The 14547-nt window shown below is 46.3% G+C and overlaps 1 protein-coding gene across 1 annotated transcript; it reads left to right on the forward strand.

The window, feature by feature from the left end:
• Positions 1-1990: 1990 nt before the first annotated feature.
• Positions 1991-13360, forward strand: NEIL2 (nei like DNA glycosylase 2). The gene is made up of 5 exons (XM_081077661.1): positions 1991-2179; positions 4055-4194; positions 6265-6617; positions 10130-10326; positions 12270-13360. The coding sequence occupies exons 2-5, from the start codon at positions 4057-4059 to the stop codon at positions 12581-12583; spliced, it is 1002 nt and encodes a 333-aa protein (XP_080933787.1). The 5' UTR covers positions 1991-2179; positions 4055-4056; the 3' UTR covers positions 12584-13360.
• The last annotated feature ends 1187 nt before the right edge of the window (positions 13361-14547 follow it).

Below are 14547 nucleotides of genomic sequence, written 5' to 3' on the forward strand. Positions count from 1 at the left end.
TTCTGGTGTGTTTTCCTAAATCCATCGAACGACCTTGGTGTCTTCCCTCACTGCCCAGCTGTGTTGAGGTTTGAGAGGGACTGCAGGTTATGGAACTGGAACGCACTTCCAAGGCTTCCTGCAGGATCCTGTATAGAGAATGCTTGAGGTAAGTAATTTCTGCAATTTGGGGCAGTGGTTTTTTAACTTCTGGGGTCACAGAGCTTTCTGAAAATGTAACAAAAGTCATGCTGACTTTCCCAGAAAGGTACACATAACTTGAGATTTTGCACAACAATGAAACTCTGGAAACTTCTCCATATACCCCAGGTTAAGAACTCCTGTTCTCAGGCTCAGGTTTAGTCCAGTGCTACAGGGCTTTGTTGGTCAAACTGACCAGGTCAGCAACATCTAGGACGTCCAGGCACTTGGTGGGCAAGTTTGGCCCAGAGTAAACCTTTCCCTTTAGCTATGAAGTCAGGCAATGAAACAGTCCCAAGGCAGCTGTCAAGGCCCCTGGGGCTTCTCTAGGCTCCTGGGAGGTCCTGCAGCCTGAAATGTAGCTGTTCACACAAGGACAGGGCTGAAGAATTTCTGGTAGCCCCTTCCTTACAGGAGGGTAAGGGTCTGGAGTCGATGGGAATACAATGGGCTTATAGGATGCAGCTGCTAAGGATTTGGGGGAAGTTAGCATTGCTAAGGTGTCCAATAACTGGCTTGGGAGAGTCCAATGGAATGGCAACAAAACTGAACCCCGCTAGGAAAACGGATGCTTGGATTGGGAGGCCTTGCCTGACAGATTTACAGATCATGAGGGGTCTCAGATACCATCTGGCCCAAGCCCTCTGTCTCACCATCTTCGAGGGAACTTTCCCAAGGCCAAGTTCTCACACCTAATCTCTTTAGGGAGGATCTGAGATTGGAATAAAGGTACTCTCCTTGCAGTTAATGCACTGACCACGTGGGGGCGCCTGCTTTCTCCTTTCCCTGTGCCCTTCAGAACCTAACAGCCTGATTTTCAAGCAATCTGAGATCAATCCAGAAATTCTGCTAAATACTGCTTATTGAGCACTACTGCACCTCAGATGCTGCTAGTAGTTTTATATATACACATAAAATATTTATGTATCATCACCATGTTTTGCACACAAAGAAGATACCGGCCCATAGATTTTAAGTAATTTGTTGAAGGTCACAGAACTAGTAGGTACAGAATCAGGATTCAAACCACGCCTATTTGACTCCATCCCTGCCCTGCCTCTCCTAAAGTGAGGACACGTCAAAGCTGGAAACCCCACACAGCCTGGGTTTTAGTCCTCCCCTGAGACCTCTCAGCTAGGGTCTAAGGTGCCTCCTCTCTCATGCCAGCTCCCCAATCCTCTTTGGAGAATTAACAACAATGGAACATACTTATTTTTAAATACTCTACTATTTTATGTTTTTTATTCTTTGAAATGAAACTTTAGTAGAGAATAATACTACATGTAAGGCAAAATTGCTTATGGTAAAAATTCAAATAATATTTAAATTATATAAAGTAAAAGATCCCACCCTTTTAAAATTTCATGAGAATTTCTTGACAGCGTGTTTCCTTTTCAGAATAACCTCACTGGGTTTAGGGAGCCCAGCAAAATCCATTTAAAGGCTTGCCTTTGCCCGAACCACGCAAAGTTTTCCTATTAGCAATTTATCCACTTTTCTCTATAACCATCTGTCTAAAGAGAAACGTTCCAAGGGTGCTTTGCTTTTTCTCCACGGTCTGCTCAGTTTCGGTCTCTCTCCGCCCTACTGCCACTGCGGTTCTTTACCCTCCAACCCTCCGCCACTGCCCGTCCTCCCGGACCCACTTTGGGTGGGAGCCCCGCATCCTCCCCTGCTAAGGGGGGAGTCCCTGCGCCCCGGGCCAGTCCCAGACAGAGCCCTGTACCCACCCAACCCGGGCGAGCCCCTCCTCCTGAGCTCACGCGGTCCCTCCCTGCTCCTGAGTCCCGCTCTGCCCCCTCCCGCGGAACGCTGCGGGAGGACCACGCGCGCGGGTGGAGCCTGGAGCCGCAAACCCCCCTTCACCACTTTGGGCCGGAGTCCGGCTCCCGGCTGCCAGGCCAGCGTTCCGCGCGCACCCTGAGGGCGGAGCACCCCGCAGACGCCCGACGCCCAGTCCTCCTAGCCCCGCGCCGGAGGGGCCGCGGGCCGGGGGCGGGTGAGTGCAGCCGCGCGCGCTTCCGCGTGGCCCGCGCGGGCGGGGAGAGGGTGGCGGGGCTCCCTCCTCGGCGGTGCGCGGAGTCCCCCGCTTCCTAACGCGGGGCTTCCTCCCCTTTACCGCCGCCTGCGCGCGTTGGCCTCACCTTGTTCCCGCGGGAAAACTCAATTACCAAAAATTTTAGAAGCGTTTTTTATGGTACCGCACCCCTGCTCGAATTTCTTTTTTTCAGGGAGGTATTTATCACTGTGCCTCCTGCATTTCCCCCAGGGAGGCACCCCCAGGGCCTTTCAGTTCTGTCTCTGCGCCCACCTCTCTCTCCCCATCGCCCCGAGAAAGAGTTGGAGAAGGAAGCCATTTTAGACTCTCCCTCCGGGAGGGATGTGCCTTAAAAAAAAGAGGACGGCGGTGACGCCCCTCTCCTGTCGGGCTTTCAGTGCGGTCCGCTAAGCGAGCCATTAACCAGCTTGGAGAGAGGGCCTTGAGGGCTTCCCCATCAAATCTGTGCCCCTTCTGGTTCAAATCTTTTAAGGTTATGCTAGAGGCAACTTACTGCCCAGTTTTCCATCTCCATAAATACACCTAAAAGAAGCATGGCGTCCGTTGAGATACTTTAAGGATTAGGTGCATTTCAGAGGGAGGCTTTTCCAGAAGCTTCCTTTATTGGAGATAAATGGGATGACCTGGGAACAGAGAGCTGGTTGAGGTTAAGGTCTGCTGCAGCTCTTGCAGCCCAGCAGTTTTGTCAGTATAACCTCTCGAATGTCTTGAAGTTTGATTAGGGGGATATTATTACGTTTTAGAGACTCTAAAGCACCATCAGATTTAATTTACATATTATCGAATGTGCTGCTAATTAACCTATGAGAAAGTATGGATTGTAAGAGGCATCAATCACCATTTCAGAGACTTTAAAATGTTTTTTTAGAATTGCTGAAATACAACAGCTACCACTATGCCAGTGATAGGACATACTTAGTCCTTTGGGGTTTCATCATTACTTATGGAGTCTTGTGCAGGTGCCCTGGGTAAGTGGGGGGAAGGGGACTCCTGTGTCTTAGGAGCCAGCTGCAGACCACTCAGACTCAAACATCTGAATGCCTCATACACAAGCTTTCAGTGAATGTGGGGGATTTGGGGCGGAGGGAGATGTAGCGATACCCCCTACATCAGAGTTAAAATGGGACCCCAGCTGTTTCTCAGTTACTACCTCTAGGGATAAGTATTTGTAGATAAGCTGGTTATGGCCTCTCCCTGCTCTGAACCAACATGACCCTGTGTCTGTACTTGTCATGATTCTGAGCTCTGCACTGTTGTTGTCACATATACAATGCCTTTATTAGTGGGGTGGTCCTGGAAGGGCCGGATCCACATCTGTATCTTTGTGTCCCTTACAGCCTTGTCTATGGTGATCATCTCTCCCCTAAAAGAGGGGAAATAAGTCAACAACAGTAGGTTGGAATGATTGGTTGGAGGGTGGGGCAGAAGGGGGGGGACAGAGAAAGTGTGGAGATGAGTTTAGGGGCCACAGCCCAGGCAAAAAGTAACAAGGGCCTGCTCCTGTTCAAGCTGCCACAGGACCCATGTGGAGGGCTCCTGCCTGTGAGATGATACCTAGCACACTGCTTCCTAAGTATTTGCTGCATAAAGAAGGGTGAGGGGCTGGAAGGGGAAACCATTCCTGGGAAACTGGCGCACCCGATACCTCTCTTTGATCTGACCCCACTCCAGCCACACTCCATTTTTTGGCCATATATGCTGTTAAAATTGATGGTAAAAAATAGTTGCTTGAAACCGTGGAGTTTGGCACCCATCTGAAATGCTGGAGAGAAACTAGCTAAATCAGTGGCCTCTTTTCCCCATTTCTGCCTACAGAGATGCCAGAAGGACCATCTGTGAGGAAGTACCACCATTTGGTCTCCGGTTTTGTGGGGCAACAGGTGATTAAGACAGGGGGCAGCAGTAAGATGCTAAACCCTGCCAGTTTCCAGTCGTTGTGGCTCCAGGACACCCAGGTGAGTTCATCGCACATCCTAGAATTCATCTCAAAACTTTCCATGCCATCACTTCCCTGAGCCCAAGACAACCATGTTAGGACTCCATGCAGCTCCCCTTCTTTCAGTCTGGCCAGAAGTTTCTCAGCTAGAAGCAGGTGTCACAGTGGCCCGTAGAGCTATAAAAAATGTACATGAACTGGATATTCTAAGTCAGGGAATTCTGGAAGGATTTGATCACTCTAGCTGACTCTCATGTGCACCTTTGGTTGGGAAACCATGTTTAATCCCACTGGGCCAGCAAGGACATAAGGAAAGAGCATATCTCTTTTGATCTAGGTTCCAACCTGGCTTACCTTTGCCCTGAGCATTAAGTCAGAATCCCCTTAAGGGGTTCGCAGAGTTCCTGTGGTCTGACTCGTGCCTCCCTCTCTACTATGCTTCTTACCCTGCCCCAAATCTCTCTTCTGATCGTAGTCAACCATCTAGAGCTCTTCTAACAGTCCTTGTCCATGATTTTGACATGCTGCTTCCCTGCTTGAGGAATTCTTCCTTTTTCTCCCAACTCTTCCCCCATTCCTGTCCCCTCATGTTACCATGGTAACTCCTAGTCTTTCTTCTGGATTTAGCCTTGCCATCACATCTGAGAAGCCTGCCCTTCCTGCTCTGGGCCATGGGAGAGACTTCTCATTTTTTGTGTGTAGCTCAGTTGAGACATTTCTCAGGTGTGGGAGCAAACAGCCGTGCTCAGATTTGCAAATAAGTTATTCGGGAATTATTTAGAAAGCTAATGCCCTCTTTGGGGAGAGGCTTTCACAAGACTGTTGCAAATGTAATTTTTATACTAATTGACAAATTGGAGATCATATCAGAACCGTGATCCGTAAGTATGCACCTTTGGTAGTCAAAGCAGTAACGCCTGTTTCCATTATGAATGCCAGATGTTTTGATTTTAACTCTTTGAAAGATTGCCTGAATATCAGGTCATGCAGAACAGGCTCATCCTGGAATCTAGCCCTATACACATTACATACTAGGGCTAGCAGTATGAAAATAGAGTACAAGCAGCTGGAACTTTCTTTTGCACCCATTTCCTATTGTCATTTTCTTTTACTGAAATGGTTTTCATTGGGATGAGGTGAATTGTTTTTTCTTTTTATACGTTTTATAGTGATGGTTTGATCCATTGATTAATTTTTTGTGTCAATAGTCAATTTTTATTGATTATAGTTTTTAATTGTCAGTTTTCTTGTGGCCATTAATTCTATCAAATCCAATTTCAGGGGGTAGTGGGGGGTACTGAATTTTACAATGTGTTGTCTTTAGTTGTTGTCAATCTATGTGTGTAGAGTATGTATGTGCTGATTATTTCTAACAAAGAAAAAATATTGTAAATTGAACACAGGAGTGACAATTTGTATTTATTTCTTAGCTAACCCATAAAAAAAATTGGGAGCATTTCCCCGTGGGTATTCTAACGTGGCTCTGCTGTCTATCTAGTCTGGCATGGATATATTTTACTGCTTATCTGATTCTTCCACTTGATTCCAATCACTTTGAAAATGTGCTAACACCACTGGAACATGTGCCCACACCACTGGAACAAAGAGCAAAAGGCAAGTCCAAAATACTCACCTTTGGGAAAGCTTCATATGTGAGGCAAGAAGAGAGAAATTTACGTTAGGATAAATGTCTCATACACCTCTTCTAGTGTTCCTCTTTCTGGGCCTGTCAGTCTCTCTTAGTCTGTTTGGGCTGCTATCATAGAACACCACAGACTGGGTGACTTATAAATAACAGAAATTTGTTTCTCAGTTCTGCAGGCTGGAAGTCAAGACCAGTTGCTGGCAGATTGAGCTTCCTGGCTGATAGACTGCCTTCTCCCTGTGTTCTCACATGGTGGAAGGGGTCTCTTTTATAAGGACACTCACTAATCTCATTCATGAGGACTCTACCCTTGTGACTTAATCACTTCCCAGAGGCCCCGTTCCAGATACCATCACGTTACGGGTTATGTTTCAACATATGAAGTTTGAGGGGACACAAACAAGTTTATAAGTGAAGGTTTAGGTCATGTTCATTTTTTTCTAGGTCCATGGAAAGAAATTATTCCTGAGATTTGATCCAGATGAAGAAACCAGGTCCCATGGTAACAACCCACGGCCAGAGCCTCTCGAAGGAGAGAGGAAGGAAGAGGCTGGGGACCAAAAGCAAGCCACGGGGTCTGACAGCCAGAAAATCTCAGAGCCATCTTCCCGGTCCTCGGAGCTTGTTGTCTCCAGTGGAGATGATGGTTTGGAGTGTTTGGGGGGAGACAGCTCTGCAGGAGATGCTGTGAGGTGGCTGCAGGTCAGATTTGGTTTGTTTGGCAGCGTTTGGGTGAACGAGTTCTCCAGAACGAAGAAAGCAAACAAGAAGGGTGACTGGAGGGACCCCATTCCAAGGTAATGTGGTGGAGAGGGCCAAGGGCTGTGTCTGCATCTCTTCAGGCTCTGCAGTGTTCAACATGGCACCCATGGTGTGGCACACTGAGGGTACACTCGGGTGGCTGTCCAACTTGCTCTGCAGCAGCCTGCTTCCTGGGAGAGGAGACACTTCTCTGCCCGTCAGAAAACATAGACTGTGGTCTGTGCCCAGAGAGGGACGGTCACATCCTTGGGCAGCTTAGACAAGAGGGAGAACTGTCCCCACAAACGTGGCCCTGGAGGGTGGGAGGTCTCTGAAGGACACTGCATGGCTTGATGAGTGCACTCTGAATTTAGAGACGGAATTGTCCCAATTTTTAATCTATTCCTACTGAGAATATCTTAGTGCGTAAAACTATCCAGGGGTTTACTCTATCCTGTTCAGGGTTATTTCCTTACTGTACTACATTCCCAGAGGAGTCGTTGCTGGTCTAAGAGAATGAATGTTCTCATGACTTTGCAGGAGTGCTCGCTTAGCTGAATTCTAATAGCACTGGGTTGTTTGTGTACTTTGTAAATCAATTTGTAGGGGCTTTTGGATATTGCGTTAGCCTTTGGGGTGTGCGGTACCAGTATCGTTTCCAGTCCATGCCCTTTGACAGTGTCTGCCTGTTGGCTTTCACGGTTTTTAATTTTTGTGTAGTCAGTGGTTCGAATTTTTCTTGATGGCTATGAAATGTTCCTCTCTTGCTAAAGAAGACCCCTTCTACCCAAAAGTCACCACTCTTCTGTTTCCTAAAGTCTCATAATTGTGTTTTTTTTCATGCTCAGAACTGTAGTCTTTATATTTATAGTATGATGTAGGGCCAGTAGAATGCTTTGGGCTGTAAAAATAACTCAGGCTGGCTTAAATGGGGAGGAGATTTTTTTGGTTCACATAGGAATTGGAAGTTCAGAGGGAGGGTGGGCTTTGGCGTTGACTCAGTTCCCAGCTTTTAGCTTCGTGTTCTTGTGATTCTCCTGTCTTTGCACTTTCCCACGTGTTGGTTTTGTCCTTAGAATCTCATGCAGTTCCAGGCCTTAGGTCCACATAAGGAAAGAGGAGCCTCTCGTTGCCTGACGCGGGCTCCTGGGCTGATTCCTGAACTAGTCTCCAGCTAGGGGAGTTGAAGTACTCTTCCACTCCCATGTCCATTTCCACAACAAGGTTCACCCTGAGATTTCCAAATTTATTGCCACAGAGTTAACACATATTCTCTTCTTTCTTAAATCTCTTCTTGTCAAGTTATGTTTCATTTTTCATGTTTTATATATTGCTTTGTCTCTCCCATTTTTTTTCTTAATTAGACTTGCCAGAGTTTTATCTATTTGTTGGTCTTTCAAATCAGTAATAATTAGTTTTATATACTCTATATGGAGGAGTATTTCCTAATTTTCCAGATGTCTGAGTGTTTGGGGTCATCATTTTGTTTTGTTGTCAGTTTTTTGATCAGTGATCAAAGCCTGTAAATTTTCTACTTTCGGCATTAAGATTTGTAGTCAAACACATAATTGATCTTTGTGTGCACTTTGTGTACATAACTGAAGATAGTATGTTCATTAAAAGTAAAACATTCTGTAAATATGAAGAACAGGTTACAGCTTTGACAACTCCAGTTCTCTCTCTTGCATATTTTTTGTTTACTTAATATGCCAAACTGGGGAACAGGAGTATTACAGTCTCCCAGGGTAGTTGTGCTTTTACAAAGTTTTTCCTGGTCTTTCTAAGCGTTTTTGTTTATGTGTTTTGCTGCCCTGATGTCCCAGGCGTTAAGGCCCCTGGTTTGCATAGGTTCTTGGCATATTCATTAGTAAATAACAGACCCTCTCTTTGCTGTGGGTCTTTAATTCTGGTTTACTTGATGTTAATAGGGCCGCTCTGTGCTCTGTTGGTCTACCCATTGGTCTTTTTCCACTTAGTTGGTATGTTTTCAGTGAAGCAGGCTTTTGTATCTCTTTACACTCAAACTGAAACTTTTTGTTTTGAAATGGGGTAACTGGTGTTTGGATTTTCTTCTACTTGCCATTTAATTATATCTTGTTCCTTTTCTTTTGTTGGATTTATCAAGCTTCTTTTCTGCCTTTCTTTACCTTTGTTAATTTGGAAGTACTGCTATTTATTTTCATTCTGTTGGTAATAATCTTATCTTTAAATTATACCTGTATTTTTTTTGAGTTAATAACCCTCACATTTTTAATAACATTAAATTAATAACTCTTCTCCCTCATTATTGAAATTGGTTTTTTGCTCACTCTCTTTCACCCCTCTGAGATGAGACCTTTAAAATATTTCTACTTCAGAGCATTTGAGATCTTGCTCCTCAGCATATGTCATCAGTTTGGCTCAAATAAACTCTTACAAAAATTTAAAATATTTCTACTTCACTACGTATTTTCTGTCATATCCATCCTATTTGCATTTGCTGAGATAGTTTAGAATTTTAGTTCTAGACTGCTCATTAACTATGTTATGTATAATTAAACTAATCAATGTTAAAAACATTAAAATAGTTATCTTTTGTTTCAAGAATTCTTTCCTAACATTTGTGTTGTAGTTGTCAGTTGCGTTATCATAATTACAATCCATTTAGGTCTCACAATAAATACTACAAAATCCAGTCCTGCTCATTATGTGCTGTCCTTTACATCTCCTCCTATCTTGAGATATTTGCTGATTTCATTTATATTGGATATGTATTTTTACCTTGAGTAATTAATTACCTCTGATACCACGCATAGATGTTTTCCTGAGTTCTGTTCCTCTGAAGTCACCCTTTTACTCTTGCATAAGAATACCATCTAGGTCAGATACATGAAGCGTACTCTGCTTCTGATGTAGAGTCCAGTTCCAGCCTGATTATCTTCCCTGACAGGGTAAACGCTGTATTTCTTTATCAAAGTTCATTAGGTTTCTCCTCTGTCCTTGGAGTTCAGAAAGCCCATGGGAGTATGTGCGGATATGTCTTTCTGGGTAAATCTTGTCTGAGCCTGGGAGTGGTACCTCTTTAGCCCTGTCTCTCTGTCCTCCTTCCTGATAAGCCCTGTTTTTGTGCAGGTAGCCACACCTCCTCAACTTTAGACCTTTCTGTATGTCCCAAGTTGTCTTCAGTGAACATGTATTGTTATGATCAGAAAGATGAAGAGCTATATAGGTGTTTTCTTTTTTTTTTAATTTTTATTGGGGAACAGTGTATTTTTCCAGGACCCATCACCTCCAAGTCAAGTCGTTGTCCTTCAATCTAATTGTGGAGGGTGCAGCTCAGCTCCAAGTCCAGTTACTGTTTTCAATCTTAGTTGCGGGGGGTTGGGGGCGGCGGGGAACACAGCCCACCATCCCATGCAGAAATTGAACCGGCAACCTTGCTGCTCAGAGCTTGAGCTCCAACCAACTGAGCCATCCGGCCCCCCATATGTGTTTTCTTTTAATTATTCTGTTTAGCCCTGAAATTCTTACGATTCTGGCAGAGCCATTCCTTTTCTCTTGCACTTAACGATCTTTTCTTCCTTCCCAGGTTGGTCCTGTACTTTGACAGTGGTGGCTTCCTGGCATTTTATAATTGTCAGATGTCTTGGAGCTCTTCCCCAGAGGTGAAACCCAACTCTGACATCTTGTCTGAAAAGTTCCATCGAGGACAAGCCTTAGAAGCTCTGGGCCAGGAACAGCCTGTCTGCTATACACTGTTGGATCAAAGATACTTCTCAGGCTTAGGTATGACTGATGGGACAGAGATGGGCCCCCTCAGCGTTATTTAATAGAAAAGGTACTCGTCTGGGTGGCACAAAACTGAGACCCACCCAGGTGTCAGCACTGCTGATCTTGAGGTGATCACTTACTCTCTTTAACTTCACTTGCTCATTTTTAAATGGAGGGAGTTAGATGATGCAATTTCTAACTCCTCTTGGCTTCAGAATTCACACCCTAATTCTGTTACCCGTTGTAGTCTGCCTGACAGCCGCATTAGTGTGTGACCTAGGGGGCAAGGATCATGTCTCGTCTGTCCTTGCACTCTCCAGTACATAGCAGAGTGCCTGGCACGCAGGAGGCGCTTGATCGGTGTCTGGTAGGAACCAAAGCCATGGGATTTGCTAACGGAGAGCCGTGCGTTTGCTAATGGGGCCGGCAGGCAGACGGAGCTGTCTTAGGTCTACATGAGGATCTTACAAGACGTGAGTGAAGAAGCAGGGTTCTGCTCTCTGTCCAGGTGTGCTAAGCAGTGAAACTGAACATTTTGAGGTGGGGAAAAGAGCTGAGCTGTGTGAAAAGTAGGACAGCAAATTACCTGGACTATAAGAACATACCATTCTTACTTCCCACAGTGGGGCAGTATGTGCACCTGTGATTGGTTGCTGAGGCCGTCGGGTGAGCTGGTGATGTGACAGTCACCTCCGTATCCAAGGCATGACTTTGTCTGCTGCAGGCATAGCTCACCTTGTGAGGGGGGACGAGGACCAGTGGCTCAGCAGGCAGTGGCCTTGCATTTTCATGTTAGGACCAAGGGAGTCCCTGTGACTTGAGAACCAACGGGTCTTCCAGAAGTGGCTTTTAGTGTATGTGTAGCAAGAGCTAATGCCTTATGAACGTATCATTATTAACAATAGTAACAGCCAACGTTTTTCAAGGGACTCTGACATGCCAGGCACATGGATTCATCCTTAACTTTTATCTTGTAGGGTAGTCACTTATTTTCCCTTTACTCAGATGAAGAAACTAAACCAAAAGATATATTGCTAGTGAGGAGTACAGCTGAGATAGGAGTCTAGGTCGTCTGCCAATGAATTTTAGAGCGAGATTTTGCGTGTAGCCGTGAATGTGATTATGAAGCTCTTAGAAACCGGTCATTTTATTCATCCGTTCACGCCACACGTGCTGAATGCTAGCCGTCTGCCAAGCCCAACCTGCTCTCCATGAGGAGATTATTGTTTAATAGGTAACTTGAGTTAGACTGTAATAAATACCTAGTAGAGATTAAAGGAAAATACATTGTTGGAACATTTTGGAGAGAGTTATTGATTCTGGAAGGCGGGATCAAGGCTGGCTTTACAGAGAATGAGGCTGGAGCAGAAAGATAATGCAATAATACCTCCTAAACACTTTTGTATTTCAGGCATTATGCTTGACATTTCAAATAAGAGTAACAGCTAATACTTACTGACTACTCTGTGTACCAGTCACGGGGCCCAGCATTTGTGTGCGTGTGTGTCTCTGAATTCTCACTTACTGCTTACAAAAACCAGGTAACTTATCCCTATCCTACAGATAGGAAACTGAAGCCTAAAGAAGCTAAGGAACTTGCCAGAGTCACATAGCTGGGATCTGGTTGAGCCGGGATTTAAATCCAGGTAGTCAGGTCCTAGAGCTTGTTTTGGTAACCACTTTGCTGTAACAAGGGCCATGCATGAGTTTTATTTCATCTTCACAACACCCTAAAGGTAAGTATAACCAAACCAGTTTTACAGACAGGGAAACTGATTCAGGGATTACGTGACCTGCCCAAGAGCCCCTGGTACACAGCAGAGCTGGCCCCAGGTCTTCCTGAGGCTCTGCCCTGCTTCAGTCACACCAGCTTCAGTTTGCTTTATTCACTTGGTGGACCGGTTTCATTATGGATGTGTCCTTTATTCTTCCCTTGTCATCTTTCTGCTTTCTTTTAGGGAACATCATTAAGAATGAAGCCTTGTACAGAGCTGGGATCCATCCCCTTTCTCTTGGTTCACTCCTCAGCCCCCTGCAGCTTGATGTCCTCGTGGATCACGTGGTGGAGTTCAGTGCTGACTGGCTTCAGGGCAAGTTCCAGGGCAGACAGCAGCACATGCATATCTACCAGAAAGAGCAGTGCCCTGCCGGGCATCAGGTCATGAAGGAGGCCTTTGGGCCTCCAGGTGGATTCCAGAGGCTTACGTGGTGGTGCCCCCAGTGCCAGCCCAAGCTGCCGCCCGACAAGCCAGAGCAGGGCCAGCTCTGCTAAGGTGCCAGGCCCCTCCTTCACAGAATCTTGCCTGTTAGGGACTGTGATGCCTGAGTGTCGAGAAAGGGGGTGTGGGCAGGGGTTGGAACTGGGTACAGGAATTAGAGGGGACCGTGGGTCAGAGGGCTGTCAGTCCTGTTGATATTCGTCACTGGAGTTACGTCTAAGGTATAATTTCCACAAGGTTAGTTCCCCCCCCACCCCAACTGTTGGTTAATTCTTCCTATTTAGTTCTGTCATTGGGAACGATGGGAAAAGTCATGAGGACAATTAAGGGAAAAGCCCCCTGGAACAACAGTGGGGTGATGAAAATGAAAGCTTCTGGAAGACAGCTGTGCCCCAACATTGCTCTGTTTGGTTTTGTTTGTTTTGTTTTTGAAACATTGGTTGGCTTGAAGGCCGTCCATTTGAGAAACAGGAGCACGGAATTGTCTTCCTTCATTCCTCTGGAGGGATCCAGGGACGAGGATGGCGTAGCATGAGGGTTTTGCTGGGACTCAGCCTCCTGCCTGGGTCCTTTCCTGTGAGATGGAGACGCCAGGAGAAGGGGTTGGGGACCAAGGGGGTCAGGGAGCTGGCCACCTCTCTGGTGTGCCCGGTGGGCTTTAGAAAAAAGCTACTTGTTTCCTCCTCAAGGATGTATTTGACATATTTGTGATCGTTGATATGTGGAACAATGCAAGAATCACAGATTGTAGAGACACAGTGTCCAGTGAGCAACACCTGGAAGAAACTAGGACATGAAAATAAAACTGTTATTTTCTGTTGTCGTATGTATTTGGCAGTAATGGTTCTTACACTATAAATAACTGAGCTCTTTATGAAGGTGGCTGTGTTGGGCTTGTTGAGGTGGCCCGATAGATCCACTTGAAAGGAGCAGGGCAGGGGGAGGGGGTAGGCACACAGCTGCTCTTCTGCCCTGCAGGGCACTGCGCTGGCAGGAGGTCAGGTGGAGCAGAGGTGGATTTCACTGCTGCTGCCACAGCCTCTGGCACGTAGAAGACAATGATTTGTCTGATAGATGCTGATGCCTGGCTTTTATGATTGGCAACTGGGAGGCTCTTAGTGCCAGTCACTGGAGAAGCATGGTCAATCCGAGAGAGAGATTTCAATTACGGACAGGCTAAGTTTGCGCAGTTTGGGGGACATCAAAGAGGAGGTGTCCTAGATGCAGCTCGATTCCGCAGCTCGATTATTCATTGTGCGTCCAGTAGGTGCCAGGTACAATTCTACATGCTCGCGGGTCAGTTAGTGAACAAAACAGATCTGTTGTCGTTGAGCTTACCTTCCAGCAAAGGGAAACAGCCACTCAACATCAAAACTTACTATGTTAGAATGTGATAAATACTGTGGGGGAAAAACCGAGTAGGATGGAGGCTCGGTGGTGGTGAGGGGGCAAGCCGCAGTGTAACAGGCTGACAAGGGCGGCCTACGGGAGGTGAGATACCAGCCACGACTGGAAGGAGGTGAAAGAGCCCATTGGGGAGGAAAAGTGCTGGGAGAGTGAACGCCTACTAGGTTCAAATGCCCAAAGGTCAGAAAGAGGAGAGAGGTAAGAGAGAGCGGCGGCGATGGGGGTGGCGGGCTAACCATGCACAGCTTTGTAGACTCTCGCAGGGACTTGGGCTTCACGGGGTGAGACGGAGAGAGAGTGCAGGGTTTGGGGCAGAGGTCGGACCAACTTGGAAGGACAGCTGGGTGCTGTGCTAAAACGCAGTGGCGTGCAGGGCTGTCGTTTTCCAGGGCTTGTGAGCTGTCCATTTCCACATCACCTTTATGTGAGTCGTGGCAAAGCTTCAAGTCCTTTTGGGGGGACAAGGTGGGCCTCAAATAAACACTTGGAGGAGTGTGGTGGAAACTCTAGTGACTGACAGCGCTCGGAGAAACGCGAAAGCGTTTTGTGGGGCGTTTTGTGGGCTGTGGGGACCGGCAACGGAGGGGGGTGTTGGTAACAGGTCTCCCAC

The sequence above is a fragment of the Rhinolophus hipposideros genome (genome assembly GCF_964194185.1).
Source record: "Rhinolophus hipposideros genome assembly, chromosome: 16".
NCBI lineage: Eukaryota > Metazoa > Chordata > Mammalia > Chiroptera > Rhinolophidae > Rhinolophus > Rhinolophus hipposideros.

Coding starts and splice junctions, on each gene's coding strand:
- NEIL2 (XM_081077661.1), top strand. CDS start 4,057: ATGCCAGAAGGACCATCTGTGAGGAAGTACCACCATTTGGTCTCCGGT. Junction 6,618..10,129: donor TGGAGGGACCCCATTCCAAG/GTAATGTGGTGG, acceptor CTTCCTTCCCAG/GTTGGTCCTGTACTTTGACA. Junction 10,327..12,269: donor AAGATACTTCTCAGGCTTAG/GTATGACTGATG, acceptor GCTTTCTTTTAG/GGAACATCATTAAGAATGAA.